Raw genomic sequence first — 18,906 nt, 5'->3', positions numbered from 1 at the left:
AGGAAGCAGAGAGAATAGCATTATGTGACAGAAAAAAAGGTACTGTATTTCTATAGGTTGTCTATACACAAAAACATCAGAAAGTGTAAGTATAAATGTAGTTTAAAAAGTGTGTGTGTGTGTGTGTGTGTGTGTGTGTGTGTGTGTGTGTGTATATGTATGTATGTATGTGTAGGGGGGGTGGCTTTTTTTGAGACAGGGTTTCTCTGTGTAGCCCTGGCTGTCCTAGAACTTGCTCTGTATAGACCAGGCTAGACTCAAACTCACAGAGGTTGGCCTGCCTCTGCCTCCCAAGCACTGTGACTAAAGCCATGTGCCCAAGTATATATGGTTTTAAAAAAGCATAAGTGTCAGACATCATAGATGCATTCATGGTGGGATGACATATCTAATTTTATTGATGAATAGTAAAACTTAAGTCAGTGGAGAGGCAGATGCAGTCTAACTACCTAGAAGGATACACTGGGTACAGGTCGGGGAGCAGTCTAGGCCCGGCGGTGTTCAGTTCACAGTCCCAGGCTGTGGCTTCAGCTGGGTCGTTTACCCCACTTATCTGGGTGTTCACAGATTCTGCTGTTACTTGGCTGTCACCATGGTAGTCCAAACAATTGCTTCATTTCCTTTATTTGTTTTCCTACCCAAACCGAAATAGCTTTAGTGGATCTGATTGGCATGTGAGGATTGGACCTCTGAAAGGCTGAGGAGGAGTCAGAATACTGTGGGACTTGCTCTAGACGGTAGGCCTATAAGCAAGTGACTGTCTCTGTACATCCTGAGGGCAGGGCTCCTGTTCAACACTGCGTCCTCGGGAATGGACATGTGGGTGTGGCTGAAGGGGCTTAGACGGTGTGAAAGATGTGGGTTCTGGTGTTTACTAATGAGCTGGGGTTGGGATGCTACTGCACACATTTAATCCCAGTGCTTGGGGGGGGGGAGTGGAGGAAGGTGCATCTCTGAGTTTGAGGTTAGCCTGGTCTACACGAGTGCAGGACAGCCTGGGTATACCAAAAGATACAGTGTTTAAAAAAAAAATGTGACTTGAGGCCAGAGAGATGGATTCATGGTTAAGAGAGCTCGCTGCCCCGTTGTAGCTCCCATACAACGAGCATGGAGAACACATCTGCTGCCTTCACGCCATGGTGTAGAGACAGGACTGCAGGGGCTTGCTAGCATAGTTGAAAAACTGAGCTCTAGACCCTGCTTTTGAAGAAATAAGGCAGATTGGGGGGCGGGGAGGAAGTATACTATCACTCTCTCTGGCCTTCACACACCTGCATAGATGCACAGGCAAGAATTAGAAAATTGGGGCTGGAGAGATGGCTCAGTGGTTAAGAGGACTGACTGCTCTTCAGAGGTCCTGAGTTCAATTCCCAGCAACCACAGGGTGGCTCACAACCATCTGAAGTGAGATCCGATGCCCTCTTCTGGCATGCACGTGTATTGCATATAGAACACTCATACATAAATAAACAAATCTTTAAAGGTTAGAATCTTTTTTTTCGGAGCTGGGGACCGAACCCAGGGCCTTGTGCTTGCTAGGCAAGCGCTCTACCACTGAGCTAAATCCCCAACCCCAGAAAGTCAGCTTTTAAAAATAGATTTCAAAAGGAATGATGTGACGCTTGCCTCACCATTTTGATTCACATTGCTGTGACAAAACACTAGAGGCTGTCTGTGTTATAAAGAGAAGAGACTCACCATCTCCCACTCTGAATGCTGAAGACCCAGCACTGGGCTGCTCTATTCATTCAGGCTCTGGCAAGGGCCCTTTGCTACGTCACAAGTGCATCACACAGCAGGAAGACTTGGGAAGAGGAGGGGGTGGTATGCCAGTTGGAAGACGGGAACCAGGGAGGGGCGAGCTTGTTCTTTTTATAACTTGCTCTCGCCTAAACTGGCCCATTCCTGTGAAACCTGTACTCATCACTTCATACGCGTGTGACCTCACTGCCTAGGAGGCCATGCCTACTAAAGGTCCCACCACCTTCCTATGGACCTTGTGGGACATATCCAAACTGGAGCAGTCTCCCTGTGTAGGAAGTCTGACTGACTACCAAGTGCCACTTTCATGGGCAGGCCGACTCTGGACGTGACACTGTACATTTTGGTGAAATTGAGTATCCTAGGACTTAGGCAGAGCTCTCCTGTTTTCCTGGCCTCTGAGTTCCAGAGGTTATACTGCCCTCTAAGGAGGACTCTTTTCAGAGTCCAAGAGAGAAGAGTGGAGGTGAGAAGACCCATTCCTGCCTGTCAGTCAGACCCACCGACTTTTGTGAGCAGCTGGAGGCTTTTTCCTATCGTTTGGCAGCACATTCAAGCTTAGTGCCTCGCAGAGAGGGTTCTGCACTCCCAGAGCTGGCTGGGTGGATAGCAGGTGTGACTACTGAGTGGAGGATCCTTGGAAAACTGCAGAGAGTCTTTGATGGAAGGCCCTAGAGGGTTTAGAAAGCAGTGTGCTGGCAAAGAAGTCTGATGTGCCTCTTGTATTTAATTTTTAAGGGATTGATTGTCAGGCCCATAGCACCCACACTTCTTCCTATTGATCAGCAGGCCAGGGCTCCAGCTTCCTATTGTCCTCATCTATTTAGACGGGTGTTTTTTGTTTGTTTGAGAAAAACGTCACCGTGTAGAGCAGGCTGGCCTGGAACTTGCCACATAGGCCAGGCTGGCCTGGAACTCACAGAAATCTGCCTGCTTCCGCCTTCTAAATGCTATGATTAAGGCCCTAGTTGATGGTTTGCTTCTTTGTTGGTCAAGACAGGGTCTCTCCTTGTTGCCCTGGCTGTCCTGGAACTTGCTTTTGTAGTCTCAGCTGCCCTTGAATTCAGAGAGATCTTCCCACCTCTGCCTCCCCAGTGCGCAACTACCACCCAGCCCTCGTTGATGACTTTTTTTTTTTTTTTTTCTTTTTTTGGAACTGGGGACCGAACCCAGTGCCTTGCGCTTGCTAGGCAAGCGCTCTACCACTGAGCTAAATCCCCAACCCTCCTTGATGACTTTTAATACAACGTCTAAAACAGTGCGATGGCTCAGTGGGTTAAGGTGCTGCCGAGGCTGACCAGCCTAGTTCGATTCCCATGACTCTCATGGGGACAGGAAGAACAGATTTTTGGCAAGCTGTCTTCTGACCTCCCTATGCCCTGATGGGGCATACATGCACTATGGCATGTATGTATATGCCCACATGAACATACAAGTATGTACACATACCAGATGAATGAATAAATAAGTAAATATATGTAAATAAAAAAGATTTTAAGTTTTAAAAATCCACCCTTATTTCACCTTATATTGATAATTGTTTACATACCTTTTTTCCCTTCTAAGTTTTCAGGTTTTGAGACAATCTGCTGTGTTTCAGGCAGGCCTCAAACTTGCTGTGTACCTGAGGATGCCCCTGAACTAATCCTACCTCTGGTTTCCAAGGGCTGGTCCCACACCACAGGATTGGCGGGCAAATATTTTTATTCTGCATCATAGTGTCAGCCTGACATCTAGTGGTAGAATCTGTATATTGCAGTCCTTATTAACACTTAGGGTGGCCCTGTAGATGTGTGGGTTTAATCCCAGTTAGAGTAATATTACAAACAAGCAAGCAAGCAGTAGTGGAGGCTGGAGCATAAGGGGAAAGGGACTCACACACTGTCAGAGCAAATGTAAATTAATACAGTTTTTGAAAAAGGCTTTGGAGGTCTACCATATACGAACCAGGTATCCTGATTCTCAGAACATAGCCAAAGGAAATGAAGTCGGCACAACCAGGAGATACCTGCTTGCCATGTTTCCTGTGGCACCATGCTCAGTAATTAAGTTACGGAATCTGTGTAGGTGCACACAAAATAATGAGTGCCTAAGGGAAATGTATGTGCACACTCAGAGTTATACAGTTATAGAGAAGAAGGAAGTACTACCATTGTATTGCGTGACATAAACCCGTCATAGAAAGGCTAACGGGCACCACATGCTCTCTCACATGTGGAAGCTGAAACGGTCCGAATGCAGAGCAGTGATTACTACAGGTGGTGGTGGGGGACTGGGTGGGAAAGGTTGGACTGGATACGGTGTATGTTTGCAAGTGTTACACCCACCCTCATATGTACAGTTAATGTGCATTAATAAAAATACAGGTAGGATCCCCGTGATGGTCGCATTGTCTCAGACGATTATATACATTCTCTACAAAGCAGAAGACAAAACGTTATTCCAGGATATTCAACAAAAACCTAGAACTAATTCGAATGAAGGGGACACTGGCAAATGGCCAGGTTTGGGGAATGGCATCAGAGTCGTGAGCTTAGAGAGGACACGGGGACCTGCATGGTGTTCTGAGACCCTCTCCAAACTTCTCACTGTCCTCTCCCAGCAGTGGGCTGAGGTGTGGCCACCTGCCTCCCGGGTGCTGGAATTTGTCCGTGTCCGTCCAGGGAGGAAGGGCCTTGCAGCTGAAACATTTCTGTAGATTCATCTTCCTGGGTCTGATCTGCAGGGCTGTGGTGTTTCTTGATGTCTTTTTGCTCCCTAGAGGAGACATCTCCCAGAGGAGTGCAGAAGAGGGACTCGTATCCCCTCCCTCTTCCTTTCATTCCTCCTTCCCTCCCTCCCTCCCCCTTCCCTCCCTCCCTCCCCCTTCCCTCCCTCCCCCTTCCCTCCCTCCCTCCTCTCTCTCCCTCTCTCCTCTCTCTTCTTTCTTTCTTCCTTCCTTCCTTTCTTTTGTTCCTTTCTCTCTTTTTTTCAATGACAGGGTTTCTCTGTGTAGCCCTGACTGTCCTGGAAATCCATCTGTAGACCAGACTGGCCTCAAATCCCAGATGATATATTTTTTTAATATTTATTTTATAAATGTGCGTACAAGGTCACTCTCTCTCTTCAGACACACCAGAAGAGGGCATCAGATCCCATTACAGATGGTTGCTGGGAATTGAACTCAGGACCTCCGGAAGAGCAGTCAGTGTTCTTAGCCACTGAGCCATCTCTCCAGTCCCACCAGGCTGGCCTCAAACTCACCTGCCTCAGCCTTCCGAGTGCTGGGATTAAAGATGTGCACCCCTGCCACTGCCACTACCACCCATCTCTGTTTCTTACCTAATGGGATCCAGTGCTTTTGGAAGAAAGGGTGTACATTGGCTTGGGTTGATGAAAAGATTTGAAGACATATGGTCGGCCTTCAGAAGCTTGAGGAAGAAGCCTTTGAGCATATTTGATACACCTAATGCTTACAGGATGAGATGAATGGCTTGAGCCCTCTGAGGTGCCATGCATTGCTGTGGTGTATAGCTTTGCCTAGCACACAGGAGGCCCTAGGTTCTCGTCTCAGAACTGTAAAATAAACCAGTAATCTAAGACGCTGTCAGTGCAGCAGAGGCTGGGTTGTGTGAGGTGGGGCCATGAGGCGGGGCCATGACTCAGAGCAGGTTCTGTTGTAATCACGTGAGAAAAGCAAACAGCAGGATTGATAAATCAGTGGCAGTTGGGATGGGCAGTAGGCAGTGGGATGTTTGCTATTCTTCCTCCTTCTTCAATTGTGAGACAAGGCCTACTATGTAGCCCTGGGTGTCCTGGAACTCACTATATAGACCAGGGTAGTCTTGAACTCGCAGAGATCTGCCCGCCTCTGCCTCCCAAGTGCTGGGGTTAACCTGGCCTATTTCTTGAATTTTGAAAATAAAATCACCTCTCTTACTATCTTACTCTCTTATTCTCTGCCCCTCCGGTCTCTCACTCCTTTCTCCCCTTTCCCCTCCCCCTCTCCACATGTTCCTGGCCAGCCTCCTCCTTCCCTCCTTCCCTCTCCCTCCCTCCCTCTCTCTGACTCTACCCCCTTCCCAACGCCACTTCCCATGTTCTAAATAGACTCAGTTCCATACTATATCCATTTATGGCTGGTACCTCAAGGGAAGGGATGCCCTCCTACCTCATCCTACTATTGCTCTAACAAAATAAAATAAAATAAAATAAAATAAAATAAAATAATATGGAAAAGTGACAGTAGCCATATTAAATCTCTCACCCATTCATCTGCAATGTCAGATACTTAATTTTTAAATTAAATTTTTTTTTGGTCAGGATCTCATAATCCCAGGCTGACTCAAACTTACTATGTAGCTGACAATCATCTTGAACTTCTGATCCCCCTGGCTTCCCTTCCTATGTGCTGGGATCACAGGGCTGTCTACTACATCCTGTTCACGTTGTGCTGGGGATTAAACCCAGGGTTCGTGCATGCTAGGCTACCACGGAGCTACACCCAAGCTCAGTATTTCAGATACTTTTAACTGAGCAAAATGAGTTTCTGTTTGGTAGTTCTCCACAGCTCTTCCGATGTATGAATAGTTTTTATTCTGGTTGTATTTCTGGGTTATGTGCTGGCTTTGTCCAGCTTTGGACTCTTTAGATATTGCTACAGACCAAATTTGCACAAATCATATTGCTAACTCGACACTGAATAATTCAGATATGCCGTGCATCCCCACAGCCAGGAGGCCTGCCTAATCTCCAGGCAAAACAGACACAGGGCTCTTTGAGGTGACAGAGAAGAGAGGTGCCGGAGGTGCCCCGATTTCCTCTACCTGGAAGGGCTGAATGTAAGACTGCGAGAGGGGAGGGGACAGGAAGCAGTCTGTGCAGATGCATCACTGTGGCAGCAATGGGACATTGTTCAGGGACACCTGACCTGCACTGTCCAATGGCCACTCTGGTAATACATGCCACTTTTAAGCCGGTGGTCTCACTGAGCAGGACTTTTCCCGAAGTTCACCATCATGGGACTCCCTGTGGCTGGCTCTCTCTGCTGCTCCTGTCCTGTGTTCCCTGGGTGGGTTTCAATGCAAACTGCTTAGTTGGCGTTTGGCATGGGTTCCCTTAAGAGGAGCAGCCCGTAAGATCTGCCTTTGGGTCAGTTCTCAACTTATCCCTGACCATGGATGTGGTTCCATTTTTCATTTCTTCCCTTAGTTGTTCAGGCGCTGCCACACACCAGGTGGGGGAGGATGGAGCAGAGCCAGGTTCTATGGTCTGCACTTCCCTTGGGATGTTGGGACCCTGATGCGCATACTGGGTGGGGAAGGGTGAAGGGACAACCTGAACGGGTGGGTCAGCAGGACCCTGGTCTGGCAGTGAGTGTGGGGGGAGGAAGTCTCTTTCGAAGATTCCAGTGCTATGGTTCTTCAGTGTTATAGCTTTTTTAGAAAACACCTCTCTTAGCCAATAGTCAATGAGGCAGCCTGTGTGCATACATTTTATTCTGGGCGATAGCTATATGGGCTATGATGTGAACCTTGGAGAGTAGGAAGGGTCTTCTTAAGGTGAAGTTTCCTGAGGCTTAAGGTTGTGGGACACTTCATTTGCAGGAAGCTGGACCAGTAACTTCACCAAGGATCACATGATATTTCTTGGGTCGAAGATTTGGTGGTTTGGTTTCTCAGATCAGGCAGAAAAGAGGAAGCCCTGTTAAGAAAAGGTAGTCCTTCATCTTGTGCAGAGCTCAGGAGAGCTGTCTAGGTTGTAGACTACAGCCTTGGTAGTGAGGCATAACCCATGGATGCAGCAAGGCTCGTCTGCTGGTGACTGTTATGCTTTGAGTATGAAGTGCCCTCCACAGACTAGTGTTTTGGATATTTGGTTCCCATCTGGTGGTACCATTTTGAGAAGTTTAGGAAACTCTAGGAAGCAAAGCTTAGCTGAAGGAGACAGGTAACTGGGGATGTTTCTCTGGGCATGCACATATACACTGACATGGGCACGGACAAATACACACACATACAAACAGATACATGAGCATGAGCATATACACACACTAAGTTAGAGTTTCTATTGCTGTGAAGAGACGCCGTGACCACAGTGACGCTTATAAAGGAAGGCATTTATTTGTGGAGGGCTTACAGTTTCAGAGGTTCAGTCCATCATCATCATCATGGCATCGTGCAGGTGCTGGAAAAGGAGCTGAGAGTTCAACATCTTGATCCAAAGACAGCAGAAGAGGACCGTGTGCCACGCTATGCCTAGCATGAGCATAGGAGACCTTAAACTTGCTCCCATAGTGACACACTTCTTCTAACAAAGCCACACTTCCTAGTTGTGCCACTTCCTATGGCCAAGTATTCAAACACAGGAGTCTGTGAGGGCCATTCCTATTTAAACCACCACACACACAAACACATACAGATATTCAGGGGTCTTTGACATTACCACAGAGTGACAATCTGCAGGAGGCAAGAAAGCAGTTCCGTTCAACATGACTAAGTATTCAGTTGTATTGTTTCAAACTTTGGGAGTCTGACACCCAGTAATTGATTTTAGGCACGATTTGGTAAAAGTTTCTTTGTGATAATCCTGTGTGCACAATAAAGCCCAAAATAAGCTAAATAAACATCAGATGTGGCTACATAGAAACTCTTTGTAAAGTACATGTTGACAACTTTCATAAAGATGGGTTCTATAAACTGAGTGGGAAAAACAAATTTATGAGAATGGGTGTGGGGAAGGATCTGGTGTGGTCTCAGTCCTACATATATACACACAAAAATGTACATACACACACAGACACAGACAGACACAGACACAGAGACAGACACAGACAGACACAGACAGACACAGACAGACACAGACAGACACAGACAGACACAGACAGACACAGACAGACACAGACAGACACAGACACACACAGACAGACACAGACACACACAGACACACACAGACACACACAGACACACACAGACACAGACACACACACACACACACACACACACACACACACACACACACATAAGACAGGGTTTCCTTGTGTAGCCTTGACTGTCTTCCAACTGACAGAAGTCTGCCTGCTTCTGCCTCCTGAGCACTCAGGGTTAAAGTGCGCCCCATGCACCTGGTGTCTGGGAATACTTTGTATCTTGTCCCTTCTTTTCTGCTTCTCAGCAGCAGGATGTGAACTGTTGTCCCTTCCATGCAGCTCTGCTCTGATTGGCTGACACTTTTAACACTGAGCCAAAGGAGACTTTTCACTTTTGAAATTGTTCTTCCAGGTGTCATATCCACATTGAGAAAGTCACCATCGTGATAATGACATCCTGAAAGAAACAGTGGGTCTGCAAGGCAGAGTGGGGGAAAACCTGGAGGGAAAATGGGAACCTTGTATTCCAAGTACAAGCTTGGTACCCAGAGTGTGGAGGTGTGTGCATTGAGGGAGGATGTGTGTGCACAGCAAGGGAGGGTGCAGGTGCACAGCTAGGGAGAGTTGTGTGCACTGTAAGGAAGGATGTGTGTACACAGCAAGGGAGGGTGTGTGTGCACAGCAAGGGAGGGTGTGTGTGCACAGCAAGGCAGGGTTTGTGTGCACAGTAAGGGAGGGTGTGTGTGCACAGCTAGGGAGGATGTGTGTGCACAGCAAGAGAGGGTATGTGTGAACAGTGAGGGAGGATGTGTGTACATAGCAAGGAAGGGAATGTGTGCACAGTCAGGGAGGATGTGTGTACACAGCAAGGGAGGATGTGTGTACACAGCAAGGGAGGGTGTGTGTGCACAGTAAGGGAGGGTGTGTGTGCACAGCTAGGGAGGGTATGTGTGCATAGTAAGGGAGGGTGTGTGTGTACAGTATGGGAGGGTGTGTGTGCACACAGTCAGGGAAGGGTGTGTGTACACAGTCAGGGACACTGCTTGAGCACAGCAAGGGGGTGTGTGGCACATTTCTCTCTCATCCTTAGTATGTGGACACCTCACATCTTCACTGCTGTACGTAAATCTTGCCGGGGAGGACTTGTAAGGTGAGACAAGTAGCATAGGAAGAAGGGTGAGGAGGAGTGTCTGTGTGCACTGCAGCCGAAGAGAGAGAGAGCCAGGTGTCAGCTGAGGTGCCTTACGTTGTAATCCCAAGCTGAGGTGGGAGGTTTGCTATGCTTTTGAGGTGACTGTTTTCTGTGAGAGGGTTTGAACTAAAGGCTTTCCCACACTCGCCAGACAATTGTCCATCACCGACCTAGATTCTCAGAGCCCCCCCCCCTTCTCAGATGGCAAGGCCAGGCTTCAGAAGAACACAGGTGGCCTTGGCACAGTAAGCACTTCTCTATGCACATGGGCAGGAGCCAAGTGTAGTTCATGGTAGTAGGATAAAAATATATCATATAAATATATGCATGCGCCTAATGTGTGCCGTGTCTGGGAACGCTGGACTTGAAAGTGATACTTTACAGAGTGAGTGCCCTGACGTAGACGTTTGAGCGGACTGCAAAAGAACGAGTAGTTAATGGCAGTGTGCTGTCTTTGTCAACTCAACACAGACTTGATCTATTTGGAAGAACAGCACCAACTGGGAATGTCGTCAACAGATTAGATGTAGGCAAGCTAGGTGCATTTCCTAATTAACGATTCCTAATTAACGATTGATGTGGAAGACCCTGGGTGCTGCAGGAGAGCAGGCTGAGCAAGCCATGGTGAGCAAGCAGTGTTTTCCATGGCTCCTTCAGTCCTGCCCTGAGTTCCTTTGATGGCGGTCTGTGAGGTGTAATAGGGAACTATAAGCAAAGTAGATCCATTTCCTCTCCAGATTGCAGCAAAGGAAACCTAGCTAAGACATGATGAACTTTCCTCTCCTATGCTCCTGGACCATGTGTACTTCTCTCTCTCCAGGCCATGGGCCATTGTTCTCTGTGGTGCTTGAAGTGGAGCCCCAGACCTTGCAAATGCTGTGCACCATGGCCCCGTTCGCCCATTTTGGAACTGGATTTCTAGCATTGTTAGGTTTTTGAGTTCCTCATGTCTTCTAGGTATCAATCCTTCAGATTTCGCCCCTTTCTGCAGGTTGTCTCTTTCGTCCGTTGACTCTTTCCCCTGGAGATGCTTTTAATTTGATGGAATCTTTTTTGCCTGCTTTCTTTCTTTCTTTCTTTCTTTCTTTCTTTCTTTCTTTCTTTCTTTCTTTCTTTCTTTCTTTCTTCTTTTTCATTTTTAAATTTTGTTTTCCTGCTTTGGGCTCATAAAAGTCATTGTATGGAATTCTTGAAGTTCTCTCTCTCCTCTCCTCTCCCCTCCTCTCCTCTCCCCTCTCTCCTCTCTCCTCTCTCCTCTCTCCTCTCTCCTCTCTCCTCTCTCCTCTCTCCTCTCTCCCCTCTCCCCTCTCCTCTCTCCTCTCTCCTCTCTCCTCTCCTCTCCTCTCCTCCTCCTCTTCCTCTTCCTCCTCCTCTTCCTCTTCCTCCTCCTTCCCCCCCCCCCCTCTCTCTTTTGAAGCCTATGTAGTTTCAGATCTTAAACTTCGGGTATCCCAGGTTGGCCTCCAAGGATGACCCTGTCCTTCTCGGATTTTGATGCATCTTTCCCAGCATGGAGAGTTTCCTCCTGTGGGTGCCTTCTCCAGCAGCACAGACCTGCAAGGCTGCCCCGTTCATTTCTGTGTTCATTCTGTTTCCATTGCCAAGTCTCTTGGCTGTAGCTGTGCGCTCACCGCAGGGATCTCTGCCCCCCATGTTGCTCTGCCACACGGCCTTGGTCTTCACGATGCGCTGTGTCTATATGTGGGCATTCTGATGCCTCCAGGTTTGTGTTCTTGCTCTATCTCTTTAGGGTGTGTTGTTTATTTTATGAATTTTAGTGCTTTGTAAAGAGTGGGGACTAAAGGAATTCACTATGTCAACTGGCACTGCCATTATAGTAGGGCAGTATGGAGCACAGGTCTGCCAAGAAAGCTCACAGGACTGAGCGAATGCCACCTAATAACCGGCCACTCTGGTGTCCACCAGCAGTGGAGGAATGGACTCAGAAATGTTTGCCTCAGTGGCTAATTAAGCTCAGTAAAGACAGGCTCAGGGGCTAGTAAGATGCTTAGCAGGTGAAAACACTTGCCACACAAGCTGGGCGATCTGAGTTCAATCCCTGGAACAGCCACTGAGGAGGAAGGAGAGAGCCCCTGCCACAATGTTGACCTCCGACCTCCACATACTGCTGTATCATGCACCTGCCAATAGTAATAAATAAAATAAATTTAAAACGAAAGAGTAGTTAATGGTTAACACTGCATCATAAACCCCTCAGAAGGAAGAGAGTATTTTATTAACTAGTGTGCTTATGTGTGTGTGTGTGTGTGTGTGTGTGTGTGTGTGTGTGTGTGTGTGTGTGTGTGTGTGTTTTAAGCTACTCAGGAGGTCAAGGCAGGGGACTCGTGAGTTCAAGGCCAGTCTAAGCTACATAGAAAGACCCTTCATGAAAAAGTCAATTCCCATGTGTGGTGACAATCTGTTGGTGCCCTTTCTGCCTGTGCCAGGAGAGACTGCAGCGCCTGGGCCCATGGTGGTCTTGGGCTTGTTTTCCACGAAGTATTAGCTCCTTGCCATTATGATAAAATATTTGAAAGCGCAATGTCAGCAGGAAGGGTTTATTTGCTTTACAATTTAAGAAAAGATACAGCACACATGATGGGAAGCGAGGCAGGAGGAGTTTGAGGCACTTGCCCACACCAGGTGTCCCAGTCAGGAAGTGATCCTGTCAGCCATCTTGCTTTTTCCCTCTTCAGTCTGGGCCTCAGGCCCATGGGATGGTGCTGCCCCAAATCTGGTCTTTCCCTCCTCAGCTAACCTCTTCTGGAACACCTTCACAGACCTGCCCAGAGGTGTGTCAACTGGGTGGTTTGAAATCTTTCCAAGTTAGCAATGTAGACTTGTCATCACATGGAAATTATTTTTGTTAATGATAGCGTGAACATTTATTTATATTTTGGCATATCTTATTTTTTTTTCTCCCCTAGCAACAGAAAGGTACTCTCTTTATACCTAAACCAAAATTAAAGCAAAACCCACACTAAACCTGGTAACGGCCCCTGACTCTATGTAATGCATTCAGAGCTGTGCCGTGATGCTCTCTGCTCAAGGCCACCAGTCCAGCTTTTTGGCAGAACAAGAGAGAGCAAGGCTCGCTGTGGCTAATTACAGACAAGGTGAGGCCACAGGGTGTCCTGAAGATGAGGGCCTCACAGATGCCAAGTGCCCCTCTACTGGTGGAATCGAGTGCGTGTTACTCCTTTGTCCAAACAACTTTAACGTAGGCCTTGTCCTTGAAGTGTGCGACATCGTGCTGCTTTCTGACAGCATCTAACGTGGTGAGCCCACTCCCAGAGGTTTCCCCTGGACAACCCTGGGATAGCTTGAACCCTGTGTGAGGTCTGTCTTCCCCTCTCTCCTGAGAGACCCCTGGCATTCACAGTGTGTGGCCTCCTCACTTTCGCAGGCCTGGCTTGATCCCTCAGGGTGCTCCTGCTGGCTCTGGGGTGAAGAACAGTGCCTCAAAGAGAAAAAAAACCCTGGCAGAAAGAAGTGGCACACATGGCCTTCCTTCCATGTTAAAAGTGGTTACCAGAGGCTGGTGAGGAGGGTGGGGAAGGCCAGGCAGGTTGAGCAGTGGGGACCGAGGTACATTTAGAGGTACAGCACACATATCTCACACGCTATATAAACTATATTTTTCAAAAACCTAGAAGAGATGTTTGAATGTTTACAAAGTGAGACGGATACGTGCCTTGCTTTGACCATCAATGTGTCAAGCATCACATGGCGCTCTATTAACATGCACCATTTTTTGTGTATTTGTTCATTGAAAGGTAAAAATTTTGATGTGAAATGAATTAAAAGATGTTCGACTTGCTGGTTAAAATCTACAGTATATTTTTGGGGGGGGCACAGATGTTGCCTGGCAGCTGTGCGTGGTTAGTGTGTGTTCTGCCGCTCAGTGGTGCATGCACTGTAAGTGGCGTTGACTACATAGTTAGATAATGAGGGTGTGGGCTCCCCATTCAAGCAACACGAGCCCAGTGTAACTGTGCAGGCACACGGGGAAGCTGGCTCCCTCCCCCAACCCTCTCTCCTCCTTTGACAGTGTTGCACTCTGTGGTCCAGTCTGGTTTCATAGACGCAGGATCCCCTGCCTCAGCTTTCTAAGTGGGGTGATTATAGGTTCACCATAACTGGCTGGTACGACACTTTTTAACTAACTCTTCTATGCCCAGGGGACCGAGCCAGAATGAGAATGAACGTCCACAGTCCACCACTGAGTTAGTGTCACCATTTATTTTTTTTTTAGGATTTATTTATTATGTGAGTACACTGTCACTGTCTTCAGACACACCAGAAGATCCCATTACAGATGGTTGTGAGCCACCATGTGGTTGCTGGGAATTGAACTCAGGACCTCTAGAAGAGCAGTCAGTGCTCTTAACCACTGAGCCATCTCTCCAGCCCAGCCTTTATTTTTTTTTTCCCTTTTTTTTTTCTTTTTTTCGGAGCTGGGGACCGAACCCAGGGCCTTGCGCTTCCTAGGCAAGCGCTCTACCACTGAGCTAAATCCCCAACCCCAGCCTTTATTTTTTAATTTAATTAAAAATTTCAAGACACGACAAAATATGTGTCACAAAATCCGCTGTCTCACCATTTTAAGGTCAGTTAACGCACGGGGCACGGGCTATGCTGCGCAGTCGCCAGCACCATGCGCCTGCAGAAGCTCTCTGTCCTCCAGAGCAGAAGCTCTGTGCTCCTCTCTCCACGCTCCCTCAGCCCTGGAGCCAGCACCTTGCTTTCCCTTCCCAGTTGACTGCCCTTGGCACCATATCCAAGTACGATCTTTCTCACAATTTGCCTTTTTGGGAACGGTTTATTTTCACTTGGCAGGATACCTTTAAGGTCAGCCACAGAGTGTGTGCCAGGGTCCCCTCCCTTTTACCGGCTGAGTGGTATTCCTTTTGGCTAGAGCACATTTACTAATCTATCCACCGCCGTAAGGGTGGATGATGCTTCATCATATGCACATGCCCCATCTTACTTCTTGTGAATCAGCAGCAGACGCTTCTTCTATTGCTTCCACAGTGCTGCTGTGAGCACGGTTAGACAGAACATCCTTAAGATTGTGTTTTAGGGCCTGAGGAGGTGGTTAAGGTTTTGTTTGTTTGTTTTTATTGAGACAGAGTTTCTCTGTGTAACAGCTCTGGCTTGAAATCCCAACAGCTTAGTGCAGGTCAGCCTTGTTGTATCAGTGAACCTCAGGACCCAGTTAAATGACCCTGTCTCAAAAATGAAGTGAATGGTTTCTGAGGAATGGAATTCAAGGCTGACCTCTGGACTTCACACACTTTTCATACTGTACATGGATGCCTCTCTGTGCACCCACATGTGCACAAATATGCACCCTCACACACACAAAAAAAAAGGCTGTTTTCAGTCTTCTTAGTTGTTACTTAGAAGCTGCTGGATCATGTTGTATGCGTCTGTTTTAAGGTTCTGAGGAATCTTTATGCTGACTCCCTTAGCTGAGGCACTGTCTGCTTTCCCAGCAGGGAACAAGTGTTTGAGTTTCTCCACAATTTCACCAACATATATCTCTCTCCTCTCCTCTCCTCCCCTCCCCTCCCCTCCCCTCCCCGCTCCTCTCCTCTCCTCTTTTTCCTCTTCCTCCTCCTTTTTGATAGTCACATCCGAAAGGTGTGAGGTTGTGCCTCATTGTGACTTTGCATTGGGTCTGTCCAGCTTTGTCTTTAAACTCGTTGTCAGTTGCCATGGTGACCGTTTTCTCCTTTGCAGGAAGGAGATGAAATCGCTGGAGCAGTCTGGTTCTCTCAAAGGCTCCCTGGGCGCAGAGCAGCAGCTCTCTCTCATCAGTGGCTGCGGTAACCTCGCCGAAGCAGTAGAGGGCGCCATGCACATTCAGGTAAGTCAAAGCCAAGGTCCCAGGTTTGAAGAGTCCCGCGATCGTCTTCCAGCTTCTCTGGAAGGAAGCAAAGGACAAGATCCAACTGTGGAAGATGTAGATATTTTGTACCTCCAAGGTCAGAATTTTGTTCTGTGTGACAGGAAACAGGGTCGTCAAAACATCTCTTGCTCATCCTCATCAACTGCTCTGACAATGTGTCTTAAAGTTGTTCAAATGTCGAGGAAAACAGGAGTTTTGGACTGATGACACTATTTATTTTGTTCTATCTCTTGGAGCTTGCTATATAGACCAGGCTAGACTCGAACTCACAGAGTTCTGTTTTGCGATTGCTGAGATTAAAGGTGAGTACCGCCAGGTCTGGCTTTATCTGAAATGGACACATTCTTGCTCTATAAGGAGAAAGCTGAAGGACATTACCTAAAAGAAAATCTTTCACAGCATTTAGGGTTTTGGACAACCTCACCGAAAGAGGGAAAAAGGAATTCTCAAAGACCTGGCTTCCTCTATGTTTTCCTGGAGAGGGGCAGTGGCTGCTCCAGGCAAGAGCCTAGCCTGTAGGGGCGGGGAAGAAGCTTTTCCAGCCACTGTCTCCACAGCTCATGTGCCCACCCTGCTGGCTGTCCCTGCCCACCTTAAGTGTACCTGTCACTCTCTGCTATAAGCTTGGAATGAGTTTACCTAAACCTCAGAGGCTGTTCCCAATACTCCCCAGTGTTCATGTTTTTAAGGGGATACTCTGAGAACATGGAGAAGCCAGAGAGGCCAATTGGGTTTCGTGTGCAAACTCAGTGCCAAGAGGCTGGCTCCTTGTCTCTGTGGCTCCGAGTTCTCCACTTTACCAGATGTAGACAGCATAGTCACATAGCACTTCTCAGGGTGTCATTATGGGTTTCTTTATTGTTGGTTATTGCTGTTAGTCATTGTAAGTCTTTCACGTGATAAACGGAACTTTATTACATACATGCATGTTTAGGAAAGACCACACAAACAGTGCTTGGGACCATCTGTGTGGTTTGGGTACCCACAGGGTAGTGTGGGACTCAGTGGCTGGAGGGATCTCTCTCTCTTCCTTTCCACCCCCCTTTCCATCTCTGCCCCCACATCTTCCATTTTAAGACAAAGTCTGGCTGAGTCTTAACCATGTAGCTCAGGATGGCTTGGAGCTTGCAGCAATCCATTTGCTTCAGTGTCCCGGATGCTGGGATTATAGGCATGCACACCACACTCTCTGTCCTTCTCTGTCTCTTGGTTTGGTGCAGGTGGTGTGAAATGTGGGGCCCTGCGGGGAGCCTGCGGATGTCCTACTTCAGCGTGAACTCCTCAGGCTTGCTTTTGGGGAGCACAGAAGCCACCTAGGTCTTGGTCTTGGTGGAGCAGTTTCTTCTTGTGGGGTTAGCTTAGACGCATGTGTGTATTTCATATACTGGGATTGCCAGGAAGAGGTAGAACGATTCAGATAGTGGCAAAGACAGGAGGGAGCCTCCTCCTCTGAAGCCTGTGGCTCAGAACAGACTCAGGTTGAAAAGGCCTGGGGACAGTCGTGGTGCACAGTGACCGGCAAGCTTTGCCACTAACTTCAGAACTCCACTTCCTCATTTGCATGAGGGCACTCACTTCTCTCTAGAGTGGGATGGGGATTTCTATTTCAGCATCTATATAGGGTGACTCTCCTGGAAGGCAAGCCTCTACTTACGCAGTGATGGGATTAAAAATCACCTCGTTTGGGGGTTGATTTGATGTAGTTACTGTCAGCATCTCCATGGGACTTGTCTAGGCCTCCTGTAAGTACAAAATCCAAGCCTGACAGGTGCCTCATGAGAAACGATCTCTCCATGGCCTGTCATACACAAATGTGTTGAGTGATTGTGCTGTCCGGTCTAGGGGGTGATATGAGAAAAGTCTGCAGATGTCTAGTGTAGGCTCATTCTTTTCCTTCGTATTTTCAATCCGAAGCTGGTTGAATCCCTGGAGCCTGCTGATGCAGGGGCATGGACACATCTATTTAAGTGGTGGAACTGCCACATTATAATTACATACACGTCTGATTTAGTTATGGAGTGAGACCTGAAATGTGGATATGTTGACATACACTGTAATATTTCCAGTTTCTCGTTTCACAGCATTTCGGCCCTGTGGCCTGCCTGGCCTCTCTCATTCCAGCACATTGTCACACCTTGGGTCTCTCTAGCCAGGTTCCCAGAGCACAGCATTTTTGCCTCTTCAGAAATGCTCATAAGTATGTCTTTCTAAGTCATCCGTAAAGTTTTACCCCCGGCCAGGCATGGGGGTGCGTAGTACTCTGTGCATCTGAGAGGAGAAGGCAGGAGAATTTCAAGGTCATCATTGGGTAGTTCTTGAGCTCTAAGGCAGCCTGCACCTGTGAGACCATCTCAACCCTCCCCAATACCTCCCAGAAACAGAAAGGAATAAATTTGACCCCATCTGAAGTTACTAATTCTCAAACGTTGAAGCTATTGTTTTCTTCTCCAAAAGGACACTCATGATTTGCAATGAGATGGCCTGTCATTGGCTCCCTTTGGCGTTGTCTTTAGATACATTAACATATATCCCAGCACGCGTGGGCGGCCAGCCACGCCCCGCTGAATATAGTGAATATCCTCTGTTCAAGAACTTTCTCGCTATGGTTTTGAGGCTGGCCTTGAACTCACAGGTTCAAGTAGTACTCTGTGGCCTCAGCCTCCCGAGTGCAGGAATGTAGGCAGGCAGAACTACGCCTGGGGATTTGTTTGACTTCTCTCCCCATTTTTGAAAACTGGTCAAGCAGATCATTACCACAGCCACCTCACCTAGCATAGTGTGGGGATGCAGAGACGGGATGGCAGTTTAGAGCACTTGTTGGTCTTTCAGAGGACCCACATTCAGTTTGCAGTATTGACATGGTGGCTCCCAACCATTGGTAACTCCAGGTGCAGGAAACCAGACACCCTCTCTAGACACATATACATACATGCAAGCAAAACCCTCATACATGTAAGATAAAATAATAAAATTTAAAATGGAGATATTCAATGGTATGAAGACACTGTAGTGGCTTGGTTATAAAGTCAATCCTTAGAGGACATGTGCTAGCTATCGTATAAGGCCTGACCCAGCAAATGCTCCCTAAGTGATAGTTATTTTACAAATCGTATGCCGTGCACAGTTTTGACAGCAAATGAATGGCATGGGGCAAGAGGTGGCATTTTCTGTGCTGCTAAAGCCAGAGCGAGG

General features: G+C 47.6%; 1 protein-coding gene across 1 annotated transcript in view; it reads left to right on the top strand.

Annotated features, from left to right (window-relative positions):
• Positions 1-18,906, top strand: part of Cryl1 (crystallin, lambda 1) — a 118,955-nt gene that overhangs the window by 22,469 nt on the left and 77,580 nt on the right. Inside the window, exon 3 of the mRNA NM_175757.3 lies at positions 15,546-15,672. Coding sequence (NP_786933.1) covers positions 15,546-15,672 — 127 coding nt within the window. The remainder of the gene's footprint in view (positions 1-15,545; positions 15,673-18,906) is intronic.

The sequence above is a fragment of the Rattus norvegicus genome, chromosome 15 (assembly GCF_021556685.1).
Source record: "Rattus norvegicus strain SHRSP/BbbUtx chromosome 15, alternate assembly SHRSP_T2T, whole genome shotgun sequence".
NCBI lineage: Eukaryota > Metazoa > Chordata > Mammalia > Rodentia > Muridae > Rattus > Rattus norvegicus.
Note: the sequence above shows the minus strand (reverse complement) of the source record. Positions and strands in the feature narration are given on the sequence as shown.